General features: G+C 39.3%; 1 protein-coding gene across 1 annotated transcript in view; it reads right to left on the bottom strand.

The window, feature by feature from the left end:
- Positions 1-25,841, bottom strand: part of PCYT1B (phosphate cytidylyltransferase 1, choline, beta) — a 50,167-nt gene extending 24,326 nt beyond the window's left edge. Inside the window, exons 1-3 of the mRNA XM_032475666.1 lie at positions 25,441-25,841; positions 24,846-24,945; positions 16,794-16,910 (exon numbers count right to left, since the gene is read on the bottom strand). Coding sequence (XP_032331557.1) covers positions 16,794-16,910; positions 24,846-24,945; positions 25,441-25,755 — 532 coding nt within the window. The 5' untranslated portion in view covers positions 25,756-25,841. The remainder of the gene's footprint in view (positions 1-16,793; positions 16,911-24,845; positions 24,946-25,440) is intronic.
- Between the last annotated feature and the right edge of the window lie 280 nt (positions 25,842-26,121).

Genomic DNA, 26,121 nt, shown 5'->3' with positions numbered 1-26,121 from the left:
CTGTCAGATTATATCATTCCCAGGATCCAAACACTTCCCACCTCCCTCAGAGTAAAAGCCAAACTCCTCCAGCAGCCTACAGGCCCCTATAAGACCCACATCTCCCTCCACCCATTCCTTGCCTCTGACTGCATCTCCCATTGTGTCCCAGCCCTTGGCCTCTTTGCTGTTTCCTGAAGCCACCAGGAATACTCCTCCTCAGGTCAGGACTTTACACTGCCTGTTCCCCAAACCTGGACCGCTTGTGCTCCAAGTATCCATAGGGCTCACTCCCTCTCCCCTCTCAAGTCTTCCCTGACCTTCCTCTTCTAAACTGGAATCTGCCCCCACTCCTGGCAGGCCCCATCACCTCCCCACCTCCCCACTTGACTTCTTGCTATGGCACTCACTGTCATTTGTCTTATTCATTTATAGTTGATATTTCTCTATTAAAATATTAGCTCCCTGAGGACAGGGATGTTTGTCTGTTTCATTTTCTGATGGTCCATAGTAGGCTCTTAAGAAGTATTTGTTGAGTGAATTTACAGTGCCTGATACATATAGATGCCCAATAAACGTTTACTATGATTTAAAATAATAGATGTTTATTTACCTGCAGGTACATTTCAACCACATACATGCAAAGAATAGACTAGTGTGCCTCTCAATACCCACATGCATGCCTGCATATCTCCTGTACATACTTCCTGTGATGTTGTATAGACACATATAGAATACAGTGTGACACAGAAAACATTGTAGTGGTTTATGTTACCAAAACACCATCAACCACACTGCCGGCTCAAAAACCTTGGTAAGTATCAGAATCAACTAAGGAGCTTGTTAAACACGTCCAGGTCCCTCTCCTCAAGATTTTGCTTCAGTCAGTGCTACAGTCTGAATGTGTCCTCCCGAAATTCATATGTTGAAATCTTAACTCCCAAAGATAATGATATTAGGAGGTGGGCCTTTGCGAGGTGCTCAGGTCATGAGGGTGGAGCCCTCATGAGTGGGATTAGTGCCCTTATAAGGGAGGCTCCAGAGAGCTCCTAGCTCCTTTCATCATGTAAGAAAACAGTGAGAAGGTGCCAGCTATGAGTCAGGAAGAGGGCCCTCACCAGAAGGAGACAGAGTGGAGAGAAATCAACTTCTGCTGTTTGTAAGCTACCCAGACTGTGGTATCTTGTTACAGCAGCCCGAATGGACTAAGACTGTGGGTCTGGAGTGGGTCCCAGGCAGCTCTATTTCTGAAAAGCTTCAGGGAGGATTCTGAGGCATGCAATATTTGAAAGCCCCTGAAGCATATTATGAACATTTTGAGTAAAGAGCCCTGCCTGTGTTTCAATCACGCATCATGCCCAGCTTAGGGGAGGGTGGGTAGTAGGACCATAATGACTGTGTGATGTATTGATCCACTGGCTGCATTAGCTTTTGACTCCATACACGGGAATTATTTATGGGCCAAGCTATACAATTTAAAAATTGATCTACAGCTTTTTAAGTGTTCTTAAAAGACTTTACATTTTTGAAAGGCTAAAAAACTTTATTAAAATACTACCCCCAGAATTGTATTAAGCAAAAATGGACTTCATATCCATCAACTTTCTATTTTAAACAACAGAAAACCAGGCCGAGCCATATCCTCCCCACTCCATCTTTTGAACCTGCACCTCAGCAATTTGGTATAACTTCAAGATGACTGAGATAATGGCCTCCCTTCAGAGCACAGAGAAAACAAACATCCTGTTTATGCCAATACAGGGTCCTATTTTCCTATCCCAGGAGTGACCTCAAGAAGCAGCTGAACACGCTGGCCAGTTATTGTCTAAACATTAATTACGCCCAAAGCAGCACTGTTGTTCTTGAGTCTTGGCAACTGCACCCCGACAACCAGATGGAGAACTCTGCACAGTGGCATTCCGTGGATGAATTCACTGAGCTGTCTGGGAGCCCACGCTGTGGCTAACCTATGTGGGCAGCTCCGTGTGCTCAAAATGAAATATTACTAATACCTCGCAGGAGAGAAAACATAACATAGGGGATGAATTTTGGAGCCCTACAGACTTGGGTTCATCTCCCTGCTCTGCTACTTATTACTGGGAAAGTTACTGAAGCTAAGCCTCAGATGTCTGTCTTTAAAACACGACAAAGTTTGGAGAATTGAATTAGATCATCTAGGAGGAGGCTGTAGCTCACGAGGTCCTGAATGCAATCCCCAGCAACTCCACTAAAAAATAATTCCCCCCAGAAAGAGAGATTAAAAAATATTATTTTAAAAATGAAATTTGAGCATCTGTGTGAGCAGAGAGTCATGCTCAGTCACGTTTGCCACTTATTAATAGTCCTAATAATATAGGACCATTTGTGGAGATATTCATTTGTGTTTTGGGCTCTGTCTTTTCCCTGCCCCCACTCCAAGCAGGTGGCCAGCTTCTTGGTACAAACTCCCCCGCAGAAGCTGTGAGGTGCAAGCTGCTGGAAGCAGCCTGTCTGTCTTTCTGGCTGCTGTTTTCCCCAAGCTAGAGCTCCTTGGGAGAATTCTATAAAGACAGAAGATTCCTCCAAAGGACAAAGAGGTCAGAGTTCTGCAGATCCCATGAGCAGCAGGGCCTCAGGAGGGTTGAGGACACTGAGGTTCACCTGGGCACAGAGCGCAGGTGCCTCACCTTGTACAGGCACAGTGGGTTCGCTCCCTCCTAGTGATTTTGTGGGCTCAGATGAGGAGGGAAGTGCAAAAACGATGCTGGGCGGCAGACTGCAAGCCCCTCTTCTGTTTCTGTCAACATTTTGGAATCTTGTTTGACTCTAAGGAGGTGAAGAAACCCCAGCAAGGACCGAGACTGAACTTCCCACCAGTCAGGCAAAATGGAGTCTAAGAGGAATATTTAATTTCAACTAAAATACAATAGAGGATAAACCCACACATACAGAGTAACATATATATGCCTACTCTAGTAGGAATACCATTTCTATTGTTGTTATTTTTTTCCTCCCCTCTTGTGAGGCAGAAGTGAGTATGTGGTGACTCGTATCCTTAAATTTCTGGGGGAAAACCCTGATATACATTGTAATTTCTTGTCTTGTTTTTAAATGACATGAGCTTTTTAATTAAAATAGAGGGGGAAAAGGGCTTTACAACTGAAGAGTTTCAATTCACTAAAATAATGCCCACAGGGTAAGCTTGCATAAAAAATTTTTAAGTTATTACTGATTACATCCTTTAAAATTAAAAATGCAAGTGTTATAATCATAATGCACAATGTCATTATGGCAGTTTTGGTATCTGTTATTGCCTAAGGTTGGGAAGTAGACTGTAGCACCTCCAGTTGTCACAGCTTCTGGTCTTTGAATCATTTGTTTCTGCCAAATACCAAGTATTTCAACCGTACCTGTCCGTGCACTTGCCCCGACCATGGTGGTTTCATGAGCAAAGCCCTTGCTCCACCCAAAGAAACTCCTACAACAAACCCACCTGCAGGTGTAAGGGGGTCCACAGTCAGCGCAGCAGGTTCTTTCAGCTCTCTGTAAGCATTTTATTTGCCCACTACACACATAATAACGAGAGCCAGCCTTTCAACCAACAACACAGAATACCTAGTTTAAAGGGCTCCCTACCTTTCCTCACTATGGAATTGTCTGCCAGTAAGTTCTTTTGTGAAACCTAAGAAAGATAGTCTAAGGCAATGGTCTTCAAACTCGGGTACACTACCCCTGGAGATACATAAAGAGGTAGTGTTTCCAAGCACTGGTAATTTTAAAGGAATCGATTTCCATATCCTCAACTTCCAAGGGTACACTTTTCTAAAATTAATTGATCCAAGAAAGCCTCTGTGTCCAAAACCAACCCTCCTCCACTTCACAAAAGAAAGGCATCATCCAAACCTGACTACACTGCATTGCTAGGGACAAGGAATTAAATCTTGAGACCAAACCAAACAGGACTCTCATTTAATGACTATGCAAAGCACCATGAACCAATGAAGGCTTCCTGTCTTTTTCTTTCTTGCACACCTTTCTGTTACAGGTGAAGTTGGACATAAGAAACTAAATATGGTAGAGTGGGGGAAATGCAAATTTTTATCTAACAACTTTACCTCTTCCTTCTCCCAACTACTATCAAAGGACACAAGGATCTTGACAGATGAGGCCCAGGAATTCAAAGCAAAAGGAGCATTGGAAAGAAATACTGAATGATAAAAATTGCTTTTTCGTGTAGTGAAGGGTAAGCATTTTCCCAGCTATTCTCAATACTTATATTGAATCCTAAAAATGCCTTTTCTCTTGCAGTTAAGGAGTAAGCATTTTTCCTGCTGCTCACTTCAAAATCACTTCAATAAGTCGAAGCTGCATAGGCTGGTGCCACTGCTTTGTAGAAATATAACTGGAATATTTTTCTGGAATTATCATGTTTCAAAATACATTGGAATAAACACATGGATAAACATTTATATAATTTTTTCCAGATTTCATATGTATTATTTTAAAAGGAAGTTATGTATCTACTGTATCAACTCACATTTATTTCACCTACAGATCATCTTTATCCCATTTCATCTTTAAATGTTTATTATTTTCCATCTCATAACAAAAAATAAATATCTATTCCAAATTACTTTTTGGTAGTATATACATTTTTCTATCCTTAAATTCATAGGAAAAGTATAACCAGATTATCTAATAAAGATAATTAAGTTATTTCTAATGTTTATATTTGATTTTAATTAATTATTCCCAAAAGCCAAACACCAGAGTTTAATACACACATACACCAGTATTTCGAGAAAGAATGCCTTTTAAAAAAATCACACTACTCTTATTATAAATATCATATAATTTTTTAATAAATTATATTGCATTACTATAAATTAAGGACATTGTTTTATTTTTGTAACTTTTTGTCCTGATTGTAACTTGTTATATTAGATCTACATCATTTAAATCTTGACTGATTATTTAATATTTTTAAATACTTTTTTATTTTGGGGGCTTTTTTTTGTTTGTTTTTTGGGAGGTAGAGGTAATTAGGTTTGTTTGTTTATTTTTAATGATGGTACTGAGGATTGAACCCAGGACCTCATGCATGCTAAGCTGTGGTCTGCCACTGAACAGTACCCTCCTCTCCCTTTACTGATTCTTTTTTATACTATGGATTCTTTAATTTATTTCTCAGTGGTTTTTAATAAAGCTTCTTGAAATATATTAATACACTTGAATTCAAAAGGCTTTTCTTTAGTTCGTAGGTTTTTAGTAGGCTTGACAATGGCAACTTTCTAGGTTAAATGCTGTTTTCTGCAAATTCAGTGAGCTAAGACTGCAGCCCCAAGGTTTGTGTTTTTTTAAAGTTTTAAGCAAAATGACAAATGCATTTTATCAAAAAGTACTGGATTGGCAATGGTGCGATGCAGTTATCAATATTTCTATTTCCCCAACCCTTTGTAAGTGTATCTGGTTGAAAAGATTGCTTTCAAGTAAAAGATTAAGGGTTATAATTAAGAGTCATTAAAAAGTCTTGGTAAAGCCTTTATGTTATACTTCCTAGAAAGGGAGAAAACAAATTATTCTAATAGCTTGGAAACATATTTGCAAGTCAGATAATTTCTGATCTATTGCTAACAACAAATTTGAAAGAGGATCTTAATAAATTATCACTTGATAGACCATTACAATTATTTTGATGACAATAAGAAGTTATTTTTGTGATATTTGGTAAATAACTCAGGAGTTCAAAGATTGAGTGGCATCAGTATAACAAACTTCTTCCATTTCCATCTAAATATTTGTGTGAACAAAATATTTCAGCACTTACATCTGTAACAAAGAAAACTAGGAATAAAATCAATGTTAAACCCTATCTCATTCTAGCAGTAACATATTCATCTACAAAAATATTCATCTACAAATTCATCTCACTCTTCTCATTTAAATGTTAGAGAACACCAAGAAAGATAAATGCGAAAGGAAAAAAATCTCAAAAGAAGCCAGAGGTTAAAAAAAAAAAACGAAAAAAATCACTTTACCTATAGAGGAGCGAGAGTAAAAATTACATTGTTTGCAGATACTAACTACTATATATAAAATAGATAAATGGTAAGTTTCTATTGTATATCACAGGGAACTATATTCAATATCTGGTAGTAGCCTATAATGAAAAAGAATATGAATACAAATATATGTATGTATATGTATGACTGAAACATTACGCTGTACACCAGAAATTGACACAATATTTGTGAACTGATTATCCTTCAATAAAAAAAGAATGCAGAGAACAGAAAGTGTCAAGAACACATTAATCTCAATACCAATAGTCAATAAACAAACTCATAATTAAAAAAAAAATTACAGTGGACTTCACTACAGGAAACAATGCAAGCAAGAAGTGAATGGAGTAAAATATTTACAGTGTTGTGAGAAAAAACCCACCAACTTCCAATTCTGTACCATACAAAATTATCATTTAAAAGGGAAGGAGAAATAAAGACTTCATCAGACAAACAAAAATTGAGGGAATTATTTCCAGTAGACCTGCCTTGCAAGAAATGTTTTAAAAAGTTCTTCAGAAAGAATGAAAATGATATAGGTCAGAAATTCAGATCTACATTTTAAAAAGGAAGAGCATTAGAGAACAAGTGAAGATAAAACAAAAACTTTTATTTCTCTTACTCTTAATTGACCTAACAGGTAACAGTATATTCGAAATAATAATAGCAACAATATATTCTATTATGTGTATGTGTCTGTGTGCATGTGTGCACTCAACAGCACCATAAATCAACTGAATGTAATTAACATCTACAGATGACTTCATCCAACCACAGCAGAATACACTCCTTCTTAAGCTCACATGGAGCATTCACCAAGGTAGACCACAATCTGGGCCATTAAACATACCTTGGCAAATTTAAAAGAACAGAAATCTTACAATGTCTGCTCTCAGATCACAATGGAATTAAACTAGGAATTGACAATAGAAAAATAGCTGGATAATCCCCAAATAATTGGAGATTAAACAATACACTTCTAAATAACACATGGGTCAAAGAATAAATCAAGAAATATTTTTCACTATTTTGAACTAAATGAAAATGAAAACAGAACTCATCAAAATTTGTGGGATACAGTGAAAATAGTGTTTAGACGGAGATTTATAGCATTGAATGCATATATTAGAAAAGAATAAATATCTAAAATCAATCTAAGCTTCCATCTTAGTAAACTAGAAAAAGAAGAGCAAATTCAACTCAAAGTAAGCAAAAGAAAATAAATCATAAAAATCAGAGCAGAAAACCATGAAACTGAAAACAGGAATGAATAGAGAAAATCAGTAAAAACAAAAGCTGGTTTTTTGAAAAGATCAATAAACTTGGTAAGTCAAGCTAACAAAGCAAAAAGAGAAAAGATACAAATGACTAATATCAGAAATGAAAAAGGATATTACTACAGATCTCAAGGACATTAAAAGGATAATAAAGGAAAATGAGCAACTCTGTGGCCACAAATGTGGTAACATAGATGAAACTGACCAATTCCTTGAAAGACACAAGCTGCCAAAATTAACACTAGGAGAAACAGACATTATGAACAGGCCTTTATCTATTAAAGAAATTCAATCAATAAAAGAGAAAGCACCAAGCCCAAATGGGATCTCTGGAGAAGTTCACCAACCTTTTAAGGAAGAAATTATACCAATTCTCTACAATCTCTATCAGAATATGGAAGTAAAGGGAATGCCTCCTAACTCATTCTATTACCCTAACATTACCCTAACACCAAAACCAAATTAACACCTTACAATAAAGGAAAACTACAGACCAGTATCTCTCATGAACCTAGATATAAAACTCTTAAACAAAATATTAAAAACTCAAATCCAACAATGTATAAAAAATGTTTTCACTGTGACCAAGTGTGATTTATCCCAGGTAAACAGACACACAGATATAGAAAATAAACTAGTCATTACAAGTTTAGAGAGGGAAGTTGGGAGGGGCAAGACAGAGGTAGGGGATTAAGAGATACAAACTATTATGTATTAAATAAATATGCTATGAGGATATATTGTATGACACAAGGAATATAGCCAATATTTTATAATAACTATAAACAGTATAACCTTTAAAAACTGTGAATCACTATGTTGTACACCTGTAACTTATATAATACTGTACACTAACTATACTTCAATTTTTAAAAATCCAAAAAATAAAAAATAAAATATTAATTAATGTAATCTAGCACATCAACAGGCAAAAGAAGAAAAATCACATGACTATATCAATAGATGTAGAAGAAGCATTTGATAAAATCCAATACCCATTTATGATGAAAACTCTCAGCAAATTAGGAATAGAGAAGAACTTCCTTGACTTGGTAAAGAGTGTCTATTAAAAAACCTACAGCTAGGTTTTTTGAAAGAGTAAATAAAATCGACAAACCTCTGGCCAAACACAAAGAAGAAAAAAGAGAGAGCACAAATAAGCAAAATAAGAAAGGAAAATGGAGAAATTACAACAAATAACATAGAAATACAGAATATCATAAGAGAATATTATGAAAAACTATATGGAATCAAAATGGATAACCTAGAGATGGACAAGTTTCTGGAAATATACAGTCCACCAAGACTGAATCAAGAAGAAACTGACCACTTGAACAAACCGATCACTAGAAATGAAGTCGAAATAGCAATAAAAAACCTCCCTACAAATAAAAGTCCAGGGAATTCTACCAAACATACAAATAAGAACTCATACCAGTCCTTCTCAAACTCTTCCAGAAGATTGAAAAGGAGGGAATACTCCCAAACTCATTCTATGAAGCCACTATCACCCTGATACCAAAACCAGGCAAAGACCACCAAAAAAGAGAATTACAGACCAGTATCACTGATGAATATAGATGCAAAAATTCTTACCAAAATATGAACAAATGGAATCCAACAGCACATAAAAAAGATTATACATCATGATCAAGTGGGGTTCATCCCAGGGACACAAGGGTGGTTCAACATATGCAAATCAATCAATGTAATACATCTCATCAACAAGAGAAAGGACAAAAACCACATGATCATCTCAATCGATGCAGAAAAAGCATTTGATAAAATTCAACAACCATTTATGACAAAAACTCTCACCAAAGTGGGTACAGAGGGAACATATCTCAACATAATAAAAGCTATATAAGACAAACCTACAGCCAGCATAGTACTCAACAGTGAAAAACTCAAAAGGTTCCCACTAAAATCTGGGACAAGACAAGGCTGCCCACTGTTACCACTCCTATTCAACATAGTCCTGGAAGTCCTAGCCACAGCAATCAGGCGAGAGAGAGAAATAAAAGGGATCCAAATTGGAAAAGAAGAGGTTAAAGTGTCACTATATGCAGATGACATGATACTATATATAGAAAACCCTAAAAGGTCCACACAAAAACTACTAGAAATAATCGAAGAATTCAGCAAGGTAGCAGGTTACAAGATTAATGTTCAAAAATCAGTTGCATTTCTTTACACTAATGATGAATCAACAGAAAAATAAAGTAAAGAAACAATCCCCTTTAAAATAGCACCCAAAGTAATAAAATACCTAGGAATAAATCTAACCAAGGAGGTGAAAGACTTATACACGGAAAATTATAAAACACTGATTAAGGAAATTAAAGACTTAAAAAAATGGAAAGATAGTCCATGCTCCTGGATTGGAAGAATCAATATTGTTAAAATGGTCATACTGCCCAAGGCAATCTACAGATTTAAGGCAATTCCTATCAAATTACCCAGGACATATTTCACAGAACTAGAACAAATCATAATAAAATTTATATGGAACCACAAAAGACCTAGAATTGCCAAAGCATTACTGAAGAAAAAGAAAGAGGCTGGAGGAATAACTCTTCCGGACTTCAGACTATACTATAGAGCTACAGTCATCAAGACAGCATGGTATTGGTACAAAAACAGACATAAGGACCAATGGAACAGAACAGAGAGCCCAGAAATGAACCCACAAACTTCTGGTCAACTAATCTTCGACAAAAGAGGCAAGAATATACAATGGAATAAAGACAGTCTCTTCAGCAAATGGTGTTGGGAAAACTGGACAGCAGCATGTAAAGCAATGAAGCTAGAACACTCCCTTACACCATACACAAAAATAAACTCAAAATGGATCAAAGGCTTAAACATAAGACAAGATACAATAAACCTCCTAGAAGAAAATAGAAGCAAAACATTATCTGACATACATCTCAAAAATGTTCTCCTAGAACAGTCGACTCAAGCAATAGAAATAAAAGCAAGAATAAACAAATGGAACCTAATGAAACTTACAAGCTTCAGCATAGCAAAGGAAACCATAAGTAAAACAAAAAGACAACCTACAGAATGGGAGAAAATTTTTGCAAATGAAACTGACAAAGGCTTCTTCTCCAGAATATATAAGCAGCTCATACGACTTAATAAGAAACAAACAAACAACCCAATCCAAAAATGGGCAGAAGACCTAAACAAGCAATTCTCCAAGGAAGAAATACAAATGATCGATAGGCACATGAAAAAATGCTCAGTATCACTAATTATCAGAGAAATGCAAATCAAAACTACAATGAGGTATCACCTCACACCAGTCAGAATGGCCGTCATTCAAAAGTCCACAAACAATAAATGTTGGAGAGGCTGTGGAGAAAAGGGAACCCTCCTTCACTACTGGTGGGAATGCAGGTTGGTGCAGCCACTGTGGAAAACAGTATGGAGATTCCTTAAAAGACTAGGAATGGACTTACCATATGACCCAGGAATCCCACTCCTGAGCATCTATCCAGAAGGAGCCCTACTTCAGGATGACACCTGCACCCCAATGTTCATAGCAGCACTATTTACAATAGCCAAAACATGGAAACAGCCTAAATGCCCATCGACAGATGACTGGATAAAGAAGAGGTGGTATATTTATACAATGGAATACTATTCAGCCATAAAAACCGACAACATAACGCCATTTGCAGCAACATGGATGCTCCTGGAGAATGTCATTCTAAGTGAAGTAAGCCAGAAAGAGAAAGAAAAATACCATATGAGATCGCTCATATGTGGAATCTAAAAAACAAAACAAAACATAAATACAAAACAGAAATAGACTCATAGACATAGAATACAAACTTGTGGTTGCCAAGGGGGCAGAGGGTGGGAAGGGACAGACTGGGATTTCAAAATGCAGAATAGATAAACAAGATCATACTGTATAGCACAGGGAAATATATACAAGATCTTGTGGTAGCTCATAGTGAAAAATAATGTGACAATGAATATATGTATGTTCATGTATAACTGAAAAATTGTGCTCTACACTGGAATTTGACACAACATTGTAAAATGACTATAACTCAATTAAAAAAATGTTAAAAAAAAAAACCCTACAGCTAACATAATACTTAGTGGTGAGAAACTTGAAGCTTTCTCACTAAGATCAGGGATAAGACAAGGATGCCCCCCTCACCACTGTACTTGAAGTCCTGGCTAGCACAGTAAAATAAGAAAAGGAAATAAAAGGTATACAGATTGGGAAGAAAGTAATAAAACTGCTTTTGTTTATAGGTGACATGATCATCTCTGTAGAAAATTTTAAAGAATCAACAACAACAAAAAACCTCCTAGAAATAATAAGCAATTAGAATAAGGTTACAGGAAACAAGGTTAATTAAAAAGTCAATCACTTTCCTATATACCAGCACCAAACAAGTGGACTTTGAAATTAAAAACACATTACCATTTACATTAGCATCCCCCAATAAATGAAATAACTAGGTATAAATCTAATAAAATTCATATAAGATCTTTATGAGAAAAACTACAAAATCCTGATGAATGATATCAAAGAACAAAATAAATAGAAATATGTTTCATGGTCATAGACAGGAAGACTCAATACTGTCAAGATGTTAATTCCTCCCAACTGATCTATAGATTCAATGCAATCCCAACCAAAACACCAGCAAGTTATTTTGTGGCTAATGATAAAGTGATAGTAAAGTTTATTTGGAGACAGAAAAAACCTAGAAGAGCCAAATTAATATTGGAGGAAAAGAACAAAGTTGGAAGACTGGTACTACCCAACTTCAATACTTCCTATAAAGCTACAGTAATCAAGAAAGTGTAGCATTGGTGAAAGAATGGACCAATAGATCAATGGAATGGAATAGAGAGCCCAGATATAGATCCACATAAATACAGTCAACTGATCTTTGACAATGGAGCAAAGGCAATACAATGAAACAAAGTTGTTACAACAAATGGTGCTATAACAACTGGACATCCACATGCAAAAAAAAAAAAAAAAAGGAATCTAAACACATGTCTTATACCCTTCACAAAAATTAGCTCAAAATGGATCAGAGATCAAAACATAAAACACAAGAGTATAAGACTCCTAGAAGGTAACATATGAGAAAACGTAGATGACCTTAGGCATGGCAGTGACTTCTTAGATACAACACCAAAGGTACAATCCACCAAAGATACAATTGGTAAACTGGACTTCATTAAAATTAAAAACTTCTGCTCTGCAAAAGGCAATGTCAATGGACTGTGAAGACAAACCACAGACTTGGAGAAAATATTTGAAAAGACACAAATGATAAAGGCCTATTATCCAAATTATAAAAGAACTCATAACTCAACAATAAGATGCAAATGTTCTACCTAGTCTTCTCCAGGAACCCTTATCTCACCATGTTTTTAAAACTTGCAAGAAAATGAACAACCTGACTTAAAAATGGACAAAAGATCTGAACAGACACCTCACCAAAGAAGATATACAGATGTTAAGTAAGCATATAAAAAGAGATGTTCAACATCATATGTCATCACAGAATTATAAAATAAAACAACAATCAGACAGTCTATACACCAATTAGAATGGGCAAAATACAAAATACTGAGAATACCAGATGCTAGTGAAGATTTGGAGCAAAAGCAATTCTCATTCATTGCTGGTGGAAATGCAAAATGGTACAGCTACTTTGGAAGAGTTTGGAGATTTCTTACAAAGCTAAACATACTCTACGTACGATCCATGTTTTTACAATGCAAATTTTGAGAAAGGGTACAAGACATAGCCAACAAAAAGTTGTCCTGCCCCTGGGGATTGTTACAAAGTTTAATTGAATTATCACAAAAACACTCTAGGTGTGTTTCTAAAGCTCAGTAATCTAAATGTATTTCGTGATCTTATGCAGAGTTAAAGTTAATTCAATTGTTATGTTTAGGGTCAACTACCTATATCCAGTACTCCGGGGTTCCCTTGGTGGATTTTCTCTCCACTCTAAGGGTCTAATTGGTATGCCTTTAGGAAATTTATTCTAGAGGAAAGAGGTTATAATTTTGTTCAGGCCTCTAGCGATAATTAGTAGGTGGGATTCCCTCACCTGGCCAATTAATACCTGCTCTGATCCTGGCCATAGATATGAATTTTCTTCTAAAGTTACTCAACCTCAATTAGAGCAACAAGTAGCAACTTGAAGCAGTTAACCAGATACCTAGTTCTATAGGAGATTTGTGATTGTAATAGTGTAACTCTAGATATGGGAAGAAGCAACAAGAGGGAATGTTTCCCTGGACCATAACAGGCTAGTCAGACAGGTGGTCCAGAGACTTTTTGCTACTGGTTATAAGGCCTAGCCCCATACTAGCACATTGAGTGGCCTGTCAACAAACCCTCACCTGACCTAGGAATGAGCACCCTTAGCACTGTGGGATGAAATGGTCAGGAAATGCCTCCCAAGCCATGGTTGAATTTATGATCATGAGGGCACTTGCCATCTGCCTCTACAAGGAGTAAGTCACAAGCCACTGAAATCGTTGACCTTCAGCGCAGCCTGAAAGGAGCTCAGGACGCAGATCTAGAATGAGGCGCTCTGTGCTCTGGGAAAACTGGCAAAACAGGCCTTCAGATAGATATTTTCAGGAAAAGATTTTATGAGCCCAAATTCTTGCATCTCCTCATATTTAAAAAAGCACTAAAATCATTAAGGGTGACATCTGCTTCGGCCATTAAGGAGCGCTGTCTTACAAAACCACATGGCTCTTAACGTCGCACCCGAGGGGACCCATTCGCTGTACTTATATCCCCAGTGGGTCAGGTGTGTCAATGCTCACAGAAAAGTAGTCACTAAACAGGTCTCCGACTGGTTCTCCATTGTCTTTTCCTAGATCCCTGAAGGGATGTGGTCTTTCTTTTCAGACACTCTTAAATTTGTTTTTCCTGAGTTTAGCTCTTTATCTTGGTATCCGCCTACTTTTATGTTGTTATCCTCTTACAAAAACGACCGTCTCTCTTTGAGGTCCAAGATCTGTGAACTTAGGAACAATACACCCCTTCTACCAAGACTGCTGCCATGAACCAAGCCAACATCCTGGTGATGCAGCCCTTGGATGCCGCTGGGGTCTCCTTCCACTCCCACCTTTAAGGCTGCAGGGATGTGAGGGCCCCACAACCCCGGACAGACTGGCACAACAGGCAGGGACAGTGTGACACCCACAGTTCAGCAGGAAGTAGATACGGAAGATGAGACCTTCACCCCTGTTCCAAAGATCTGTCACTGCCAATCTGTCAGGGGGGAATGTGGGGCCCACTGACGTCCTTCAAAGTCCATCGACCCCCATTTCTGGGCTTTCAAATGTCTGTCTGTGATCCCTCAACAGATAAAGCACATTCTTTACTGGGCATGTTTGCCCTAACAGACTAATAGCCCTAGGTCATACTTAATCTCGCAACAGCTCAGGCTGGCTTGTTTCAGCCTACTTTATTAGAGTCAGAAACCCCACCACCCTTCAAGGACCATAAACTTCTTACCTAACCTACAGCCAATCCAGAGGCTTGTGTACAAGCCAATCAGGCACCTTGTGACCCAACCTTATTAAAACACCCCAACAACCGGCCCTTGGTGCTCACACAGGCAACTCTCATCTGTGTAGCCCGCTGTGGTCTATGGCAGCGCACCCCTAATAAACTCCTTTTCTATTCTCATAAAAAAATAAAAAATAAAAAAAACAAAGTTTAATAATTTTGGAAAATGTTAATATCTGCAATATTCCAGAAACTACAACTTTTACAACTATTTAAATTTAGGATGGAAAATTTTAGATATCAACTTAAACATTTGTAAGAAGGTATATAGTTTTTCAAATTTCTTTTATGGATTGTGGGGAACAAAGTGTGAAGACCCTTAGTCTAAGACAATGGTTTTCAACAAAGGCTTCACCATCGCCTAGGAAGCATTTTTGGAAATTTGTGGAGCATCTTTAGTTGTCACTACGATTAGAGGCAGCAATTGGCATTTAGCGAGCAGGGTGCAACAATGCTAAACATCTTGCTATGTGTGGGGCAACCCCACATAAGAATTCTCCAACATCCTGCAAGATTTCCAACTGTCTCTGCATAATTATTTAAAATTATTTGAATCTAGTCCCTAACTTTGTTTTACATATATTCGCAAAGTATTTCAGGAACAGCTGTGATAAATGCTGAATTTTAGAGGAAGGCAGCTGCTATATACATCAAAGGAAGATTGTTCTTTGTCTTATGCCAATTTTACCAAAATGCATTCACCATAGCCAGGCCACTCGTGGGATTTGAGTTCCAATACCATGTCCCTGTAGAAATCTGACTACACCCAGGAGGTTAGAGATTCTGTTTAACAGACTACGAATTGAATACAATTAAATTAGTGGAGATACATGAAATATAGGCTCACCCTGAATTTTATGAATAGGGTGATTAAAAGATATTTCATAGTATTGCCAATTGTTTTAAAGAGAATAATGATAAAGAACGCCATTCAACAACCACATGGTCACCATGCTCAGCAAAATCTGCAAGACTCCTCTTAAACATCCAAAAGGTAGTTTTAAACTTGTGGAAGATAACACAGTACTTTAAAAAACAGATATGTAGTCTTTTACAACACATTTTTTCCTCACAGTAGAGGTCTAAGGGTTGATGGTGTCTAGTTCATGTAATGCCACCAAAAAATGATCGTGGTGAAAGGAAATGCTGCTTCCAGAAGCTACAAAGATGAGACACAAGTCTCCCAGGTCAGATACTTTTTTTTTTTTTTTACCCAAATTCAAATCTATCGGCCTTCTGGAAGAAGAAAAGTTCAGTCTATGTCTAACCATCTGTCTCTGGCCACAAGTTACAAAGTCAGTCAGTTCCTACATTGTGAACCAAGATCACTTAGGTATATAAATCTCCATCTCTTTAACACACTGTGCATAAATTCAAGTAATGAGGACTGTTGGAAGCCACTACTATTAGCACAACATTGTCCTAAGTGCTGTGGGTCACACAAAGGAAATACACAATGATCTTGGTTCCCATTAATCATCCTGGATCCCCTCAGGTCTCCAAGATTTGAAATCAGTAATATTCCCGGAACCCTAGAAAATTTCAGAAACAGAAATTGGATCATGCCTCAAACACAAGACGAACGGTGTTAGTGGAAAACATGGAACAGTTACCCTTGGTGGTATTAGTCTGTCTTTCTCGGGGCATCAGTGGTGTGCCATCTCATGATGCCATTTCCCCTGTTTTGTTTTGTTTTTTTCACTTAAGTATAGTCCGTTTACAATACTGTGTTAATCCCCCTATGGGTTTTTAAATGTCACTTTAAATTTCAGGCAGCGAGCAAGTGACCCAATGTGGGCTGAATTGGGAGCATTAACAGCATGAGGTTTTAATGACAGAACTCTGAAAGAGGACCTTTTCAGGAAGCACATGATAAAAGTTTTCTAGACAAAGAGAAAATGCACTTCTTACCTCCTACCAACAGGTAGCTGTTGGGAAACAGTGTCTTTGCTTGCATAAGTGCCCTCGCATGACCTGAGTGGAAGAGGTCAAATATTCCATCTGCGTATACTCTGACAGGCCTGTCAACTGTGGAAGAAAGAAAACATCATCAACAGAAGTGCAGAGGAAGGAATCCCAGTTATCTAACTCTTCCATCAGTATAGCCCTGTAAGAAGGTTGACCTGGAGAAGACACAATGTCTACGTACCTTGAGTTTCATATTAGTATATGAAATTAACCAAGAGGTTCTTCTGAGGACACCAAAGCAGAGTGAAAACAACAAAATTAAGATCGACCCGAACACACACTTTCAGCCAGAGAACACTCGGGAGTTTTCTTGACCCAGAGAAGAGTCTCGGGTGTCTCAGCTGGCAGATTCTGATGGACCAGGCACAACCAAAGGGTTGGCAGAGTCAGCCCAGCAGAAATATCAAGGCAGGAGTGACTAAGAAGTTCGATGAAAAGGACAAATGGCTTCATCCTTGAATCTGGCAGTCCTGAATAAAGACCCCCTCACCCCGGGTCTGGTTCCCAAACGCTGTGCCACGTGGGAGTCTGCACATACTGCTCAGAGATACAGCTGTGCACCTCTTCCCACTCCAAGTCACCACGGCAGTCTGAAATCAGCCTTGGTGGGAGGATTTACACCACAAAAATTGGCAAATGCTCAAATCAGGGCTTATTTCCCTCTGGAGGGCCAGGTGTTAAACATACTACAGCCTATCACTGCACAAAGGTCACTCCCTATCTTCTTTGGTATCCTGAGACATGGGGTGGGTGGGTGGGGTCTCATGCCCCAAAGGGAGGAGAGTCGGGGAGCAAAAGTGACATGTGGGGGTGGTGCTCAGGGTTGGAGGCAAGAGACCCACCATATACAGTCCTTCCTAGAGAGAAAGGTCAAGAGGGAAGGGGCCACCACAGACACTCTCACAGTGGCATATGGTGCTCTGGGAAGTGCCATTTCTTGAGGAAGAGGGACACACTTCAGTACAGCTGCCCGGGAGCCAGGAGACTGAGCTAGAAACTGCACTTTGGCTGAGCCAGCCCAGAGATCCCTCCCCTCAAATAAGAGGGAGACATAGGGAGGTAGAGGGTTTGGGTTTCAACTTTTCTACCCTTCTGGACTCTCGACAAAGGATCTAGAAAATTTTTAAAATGGCAAACTACAAGCTAAGTATGATGAACTGAACACACATACACACAATTATCTCCACTTCCTCCCAAACACCACAAGAATTACTGAGAAAGAATGAAAAAGGTATAATCCCCCCCAAGGGCAGAGGAAACAAGAAAGGCAAGGACAGTGGATGCAGATGTCAGCAACGTTTTGGAAAGTTGATTGTCAAGTGCTGAGTGCCTCCGGGGAACAAGAATCATGAGTGAGCCAGGCAGGGAAAGGCGCTGCTGGTTGGTTGGTTTGTTTTATAAGCCTGAGTCCTACTAACTTTTTAAACTACATGCATGTATTATATGGACGTTATAAATTTTTTAAAAAAGTAATCAATGCACACATCTGTTGAAAGATCTTTAAGACTTCAATTTAAAATTGTGATTATTTCTTGATGTAGTAGAACCTCATTAATTTAGAACATGAAGTAAAAGGAACATTATATTAATAGATTCAGCTGGTACAATTTTTCCAATAAATTAAATTTCTCTAATAACAAAACTCGAGAGACTTTGTCAGATAGGGAATTGCAATTATTCCCAATTATACACCATTTTGAACAAACAGAATTGCCTTCATAGGATTATGCTGTATTCTAAATAAGGCACAGTAAACAGAAAATACTTTGAAATAACAAACTGTCTAATGAGGGATCCTTGGTTTCAATGCTTTTATTCAATTTGAATTCAATTGAGGAAAATTTGTTTGAAGATCTAAACCCCAGGGGAAAGCAGATGGCAGTTTTGCAGAACTTTTTGTTATTGACTCAGAGGTGATCAAGATAAATAAATTCAGGAAGCAGGGAGGAAAGAAAAGAAGAAAGATGTCGTAATTACTGAGAAAAAGGCCATTTAGTAAATCTTTGAAGAGTATTTGCGGAGTTGATTTTGCAATAAGCTCACTTTAAAAAAATTGTAGTGTGTCAGCAATTTCCAGACTGGGAAACCCTACAGAACCAAAAAAGAAAGAAAGAAAGAAAGAAAGAAAAATCAACCAAAGGAAAAAAAAAACCCTGATCTCAACAAATAAACTTCAAAAAAAAAAAAAAAGAGAGAGAGAGAGAGAGAAAAGAATAGAGAGGAGACTTGCAGATTAAAAGGTATTTTTAAAACATCTCACCATACTGTAAAGTATGGGCATTATTTGGATTTGGGTTCATACAGACTATAACTAAATGATGACATAAGACAATTGGAAATTGGAACACTGGATATTTGATGATATTAAAGAATTACTGTTAACTTTTTAGGTGAGATAATGGTATAGTGATTATGTCTTTTTCAAAAAAAGTTATTAAGACATATAATATATACAGAAATATTTATGAATGAAATGACAGGAAGCCTGGGATTTTGTTTCAAATAATTCAAGAAGGGAGAGTAGATGAGGCAAGACTGGCCATAGGATGGAGGTTGTTAGGTATGAGTGGGTGCTGGACACATGAAGATTCCCTATATTGTTCTACTTTTGGTAATGTTTGAAATTCTTCTTAATTTTTATAATTTTATTTATTTTCTTATTTTGGGGGGAAGTAATTATGTATGTATGTATTTATTTGTTTATTTTAACAGAAGTACTGGGGATGGAACCCAGGACCTTGTGATGCTAGGCACACACTCTGCCCCTGAGCTATACCCTGCTAATGATTTTTTTAAACAGACTGTGGCTTTTTAAGTTAGTTTGTATGTTCATTTGTTTTAATCTTTTGTTTGAGGTTTTTCTGGACACCGTTTTAGGCATCCAGGGACTATCCAGAAGGTCTATGCTGGGAACCACCGGCCTGTGAAGCTAGAGGTCTGGCAGTGACCACAGATGGAGGACACCTAACCTATGGCCATAGTAGAGAGACCCTAAGGTAGCTTCCAGTGATCTCCACTTCCTACTGTTCATGCCTTTGTGCGGTCCCCTCCCTTTAAAGTGGGAATGGGACCTGTGACTTGCTTCTAACTGGGAGACTATGACAAAGATGACAGATGTCACTTCCATGATGATGTTATAGTATATAAGACTCCATTTTGTTAGCCTACTCATTCTTTCTCCCTTGGTGGCTTTGAAGAAGCAAGCTGCCCTGTTTCGAGAGGGCCACGAGGCAAGGAACTGCAGGTGGTCTCTAGAAGCTGAAGGTGGTCTCTGGCTGACAACCATCAAGAAGCTAGATCTTTGGTCTTACAGTTATAATGAAATAAATTCTGCCAACAATCTGAGTGAGTTCGGAAGCAGATCTACCAATGGTCAAGCTTCTGGATGAGAATGGAGCCCTGGGTGACACGGAAATTATTATTATTTTTTGAGCCTTGTGAAACCCTGAGCAGAGGACTCAGCTAAGCCAGGCTCAGAGTCCTGATCCATGGAAATTATGACATAATAAATGTGCATTGTTTTTAGCCTGGCTTAGATGAGTCCTCTGCTCAGGGTTTCACAAGGCTCAAAAAATAATAATAATTTCCGTGTCACCCAGGGCTCCATTCTCATCCAGAAGCTTGACCATTGGTAGATCTGCTCCTGTGGCAGTATGTTATACAGCATAGAAAATGAATACAATGGCAATATAGACTTTTTGCCCACAGATTATTGTAAATTTTTTAAAAAATATTTCAAGTAAATTCCTGTTTATCCTGAAAGGTCAGAGCAAGATATATCAGATAAATGTGATATTTTGACAAAATGCATGTCTGTATTCCACATGTGGATTACCATGCTTCAAATAATTTAAATATAACAAACTACATGTAACACCAAAATGATGCTTAATATTTGCTCGAAGATCATGGATATAAATAATGACCATGGTACATTATGGTGGGTAAAATCTGAATACTTTAACTTCCTGGATCTTACATTCCTAATTTCTGTAGATTGTTCAGCATTTTAAAGTAAATCGAACAGTGAAGGGGGATGTGCTTACCACACATCTTACAGCATATTAACTTGAAATGATCACACACCTACATGTGAAGCTAGAACTAAAAAACTTCTGGAAGAAAACAGAAAAAAATCTTAGTGACTTTGGGTTTGGCAAAAATTTCTTGGAACCAAATAGGACACACTATAAAACAAAAAAAATTGATACATTAAAGCTTATTTAAAACCTTCACTCTTCAAAAGACATTTTTACAAAAATGAAAAGGCAATTCTTAGGGAGAAAATATTTGCAAAATAGATATCTGATAGAAGACTTTTATCTGGAATATATAAAGAACCCTCAAAACACAATAATAAGATAAACAACTCATTTTTAACAGAGAAAAAAAGTTCAACAGACACTTCACCAAAGAAACTAAATATATGGATGGCAAATTAGTACAGGAAAAGATCCTCAATATCATTAGTTATTAGGGAACTACAATTAAAGCTACACTGAGACACTACTTCATACCCACAAGAATGGCCAAAAAGGCTTTAAAATGATGGACCACACCAAGGGTTGATGACGATATAGAGCAACTGGAACTCTCATACACTGCTGATGGGAATGTAAAATGGTACAACCGCAGTGGAAAGCAGTTTGGCAGTTGGTTAAAAAGTTACACATACACGTACCACACGGCCAGACAGGCGACAGTCACCAACTACATGACGTCGGAACTTACACTGTTGTAGGGCATGTTGTACTGTTTCTTGGTTTTGTTTCAGATTCAAGCAACAATAAAAGGGTGATTATTTCTGATTACGGCTCTTTAAATGTAGCACATTAACAATGCCTTAAAAGTACATACGATTTACAAAGCACATACATTTCACTTAATCTTTCCATCAACTCTGTGAGGTGGGTAGGGGAGAGCGGACTTAATATCCTCTCACAGAGGGGCAAATGGAAGCTCAGTGAAGTTGAGCAGCTTACCCAACATCCTACCATCAACCTATGATGAAGTGTGTGTGCAAACCAAACCCATTGCTCTTTCTTTCAACTCATGCAGCCTTCTAGAAAACTATATGCCAATAAGGAGTCTTAGCGAAAGAGAGAGAGAGAGACTATTACTAAAAGCCCATTAATTATGGTAACTAGTATTTTTTGTGTGTACTGCTGATGTCCAAAAAAGGTGGCACAAAAATTAACCTTTTAAAATCTATGGAGGTGGGGAGGGTATAGCTCAGTGGAAGAGTGTGTGCCTAGCATACACAGGGTCCTGGGTTCAATCCCCAGTACCTCCTCTAAAAACAAAATAAAATAAATAAAACTGATTATCTCCCTCCCCCCCAAAAAACCAAGATTTTTTTAAAAAAATAATTAAAAAAAAGAAAAACTAAGTAAATTATAGTACAGGTGGCACAGACAGAAGGCAACATTCATTAAGGTGGCTCTTGAAAAATGAATTTGTAAAACTCAAATTCCCTTTTTTGTGAAGGAAAATAGGAAAGCAGAACTGAGTTTCCCTTTAAGAAAAAGAGTCAGCTTAATTAAAAGGAACCTATAAAACAATCACTTGAAGTTTTCCTTTCTCTCAAGGCAGAGGACTGAGTCTCCCTGTCTCAGGACACATACTCCACCTTGTGGGCTCATAGCTCCGCAAATGACTGGTTGAGCTAAGATCGAAGGTGCCAGTTCCCATTGCTCTACCTTGTTCCTTCTCTTGAGGTTCGTCACCCTGTGTCCTCACAGATGAGGTCCAGGAGCTAAAAGCTATGAGCAGAGTTTGTCATTGCCTCTTTTAGAACTTATACACCAGCTCTGTGTGAATAGACCTAAGACGGCGAACGTAAGGTAAGCAATTGTATGAAGTCATAAAATAGGCCAGTGAAGGAGTCAGTGAAAGCCTTCAGGTGTGACTATAACCTTGAAGCACGTTATAAACCCCCAGTACAGATTTACTTTGTCTTTTTGATAGAATGCCCAAGACAGCGCCACAGAAAAGTAATTGCTTCCTAGTCTTGCAAATTAACTAACACTTCAAAAAAATAATGTTTTTCTTGTTATCTTAAATAATACTCAAACAGCAAGATTTTTAAAACTCTGTGAGCTTCTCTAGTAACAGTACAAAGCTCCAACAATTAAATTTAGCTAATCTCCATGACACTCCTCCAGCCACTACCAACAGTTACTCTGAAGCAGCGGTCCTTGCAGCGCCGTCCCAGGACTGGCAGCCTCAGCGCCACCTGGGAGCTTGTTGGAGGTGCAGCTTCTCAAGCCCCACCCAGACGGACTGAATCGGAACCTCTGGGGGCAGGGCTAGAAGTCTGCTTTTGCAAGCCCTTCAAGGAATTCTAGGCAAGCTAAAGTTTGAAGATCATAGTGATTATTAGAGTGTGGTCTAAGACGAGTATGTGCCTTCTAAGTAAACAAAGAGCTAACTTGTCACATTATAACACTGACGTTAGAAGTTCTGAATAAAAAAGTTCCCCCGGCCAGACGCCTACCAACATCACAAATTCTCCTGGATAACTTCCCAGTGCCATCACCTGAGATAAGAGGGGAGAAGGTCTGAGAGCTGTAGGTCACCTTTGCTCCATCTCACCTCTACTGTTGTGCCCTGTGTTCCCCAGGGCCCGCCACATAGCTATCTCAAAATGCACCACCATCTTACTCTAGCCTGATTCTTGGGCCTTAAACCACTTGGTGGTTAGACAGCATACAGGCACCTGGTATCCCCCAGTTAGCCTGATGCCGGCTCAAAGCATCAGGCCAAATGCTCTCTGATTCTATTTCCAGATGAGAAGTTCCTTCTCTTATCCCAAACTTTCCTTCCTCCCTTCCTTCACTCACAAAGTATTTACTGAGCATACAGTACTTCTCTAGGTGCTGATGCGACAGCAGTGGGCAGGCAGACAGCCCCGCCACTGCAGAAGATCACAGCTTCTATCTGTCTTGTTCACACACCTTCGCTCTCTAGTGCAAAGTCTGAGCATGCTCTCATTGAGCTCCATGGTCTGCCACGGCGCGTGCTCACAGGGCGGCCCGCTGTGGTGGACACAGCAGGGGCACGAGGGGAGAGGGACTTGGGATCGAATCCTAGCTCTATCCAGTCAGCGCAGACATCTGACAAGTTCTCCGAGTCTCATTTGCCTCATTGGCAGAAAGGACACAATTAATACCCATCTCACTCAGTTTTTGCAAAGACTGAATGAAACAGAGAACAGACAGGGCATAGCACTCAGCAGAGGAAGAGTAAGTTCTGCTTCCCTTTCCTCTCCCTAGAAAAGTAGGGTCCTTTCTGCTCAGGCCTAAAGGCACCCTTTAACTTGAGAGCAAATCTGTTCTCTTCCTAACCCCCTGCCTGGACTTTCACTGCATCTTTTAGATTTATTGCTGGGTCAGCATTTCTCAGGGTATGGTCTGTAGACCATCAACTTCAGAATCACCTGGGCTGGTTTTTTTAATGCAGGTATCTGGGCCCTACCCCAGATGTTGGGGCTGGAACACGCACAAAACATCTGCCTCTTTCACAAACTTACCAGGCGATCCTTTGCACAGTGGTTTACGTGCTCTGAACTACCACCTCAAGCCTCTTTTTGCCTTTCTCACAAGAAGTCACTACAAGGCTTATTAACTCTGCCCGCTCTTTTCCACACTTCACTCTCCTGAAGCTAGTCTTAAAGAGGAAGTGGAGTGTCGTGGCTGGCAGATCAAGCTCAAGCCCAGACGGGTTTGAGATCAAATCCCAGCTTTACCACTTACCAGGGGTAAGCCTGGTCCCCCAGCAGCAGCATCACCCGGGGACTTCTTAGAGATACACATTTTGGAGCCTCACCCCTGTTGGACTGAATCAGCAACTCTAGGGGTGAGGCTTGCTTTGTGCTAACATCTCTAAATTCAACTCTCGGATTGAAAGCAAGTGCTTCTCAAGCAATGATGGGCCTTTCTGCTCCTTGAGATGTCAGGACAGGGCCCGTCCGAAGAACAAGAAGCACAGCCTCACCTGGTGTTCCTAAGCGGGCCTGAGCAATGGTCAGTTTTTCATGGGGTGCTTGGCACTGGCAGCTGGTTTCGTCTGCAAATGGGGCAGGTGCAGTCAGGGTCTAGAAGGGAAAAAGAGAAAGGGAATATAGTCGGACAAACTTTCCTTTGGCACTAACTTCCCCTGAAGTTGTATTTCTACTGGCTATGCAGGTATGATTAAGAAGTAAAACAGATCCACTGAGGAGTCTTTCAGAGAAATATAGTACTGTTGGAAATAAAAACAGGGACATAGTCACTGAAATCTTTTTTTTTTTTTTTTTTGATTGATGCTTCAGAAATAAGAGCTCTTCAGTGTCCAGTATCTGCCAGGTACCAGATGAGATGCTCTGGACACATTCTCTCTTCTAGGCCTCACGGCACCCTACGATGACGGCTAGAGACTGCTCTCCTCCCATAGGCTTTCCATCCTTCTCCAGCACAAGACACCACCATCTCTCTTTCACAGAAAAGGCAACTGAGGCTTAACAGGATGAAGAAATATGCTAAGTCATGCCCTTGGAAAGGCACGATGCTCAGCCTGGAACGTTTCCCAATCAACAAGGGCAGAGACTTACCCACACCCGGGGGTACTCGGCTGGAAGGAATGTCATACTCAGGAGCGAGGCAGACATCTGGATTTCACACACACCGGCCTGGCCAATCACAAACTCTGACGTCTCTTCAGCGCAAAGGCCAAAGTCGTTATCTGTACCCGGGGAGGGCCTAAAAGCACAGCATTTCTGGCGGGCTGCAGATAACTGCTCCTGTGGGGGCTCCAACAGCCACCAACGGCTGGAGGCCCCGCCCCAGGCCGCTTGGGCTGGGGCTCCGGGGAGTGCTGTCAGAGAGATGTAGTCACTTGGAAGTCTGCCCAGGAAGTGGCTCTGCATTTTTTAGTCAGCCTCTTAAAATGAAAACCTCACTCTCTCTAGACAGAGGAAGGCAAAGCGAGCCGTATTTTTGAAAACAGGGCAAATGCAATCCGGAGTTGTCCACGTGTAGTCTTTCAACTGTGTTGTTACCACGGTCATCGCTACATCATCAGCAATATTTTTAGAGCTGCAGCTGACGAGTCACTGTAAACATTGCGTATTCATTCATTCACTCAAGTAAGTCCGGCATTATCTTAGAACTGGGGACAGAAGCACAGGTAAGATCGGTCCACCTCCTGGAGGTGCCCCCATTCTCCTCTGCACTACCAAGGACCCATCCTGCCCTGCCCCCACCCCCCTCCCCACTGCAGCACCTTCCGTCCT

This window comes from Camelus ferus, chromosome X (assembly GCF_009834535.1).
Source record: "Camelus ferus isolate YT-003-E chromosome X, BCGSAC_Cfer_1.0, whole genome shotgun sequence".
NCBI classification, from domain to species: domain Eukaryota; kingdom Metazoa; phylum Chordata; class Mammalia; order Artiodactyla; family Camelidae; genus Camelus; species Camelus ferus.
Note: the sequence above shows the minus strand (reverse complement) of the source record. Positions and strands in the feature narration are given on the sequence as shown.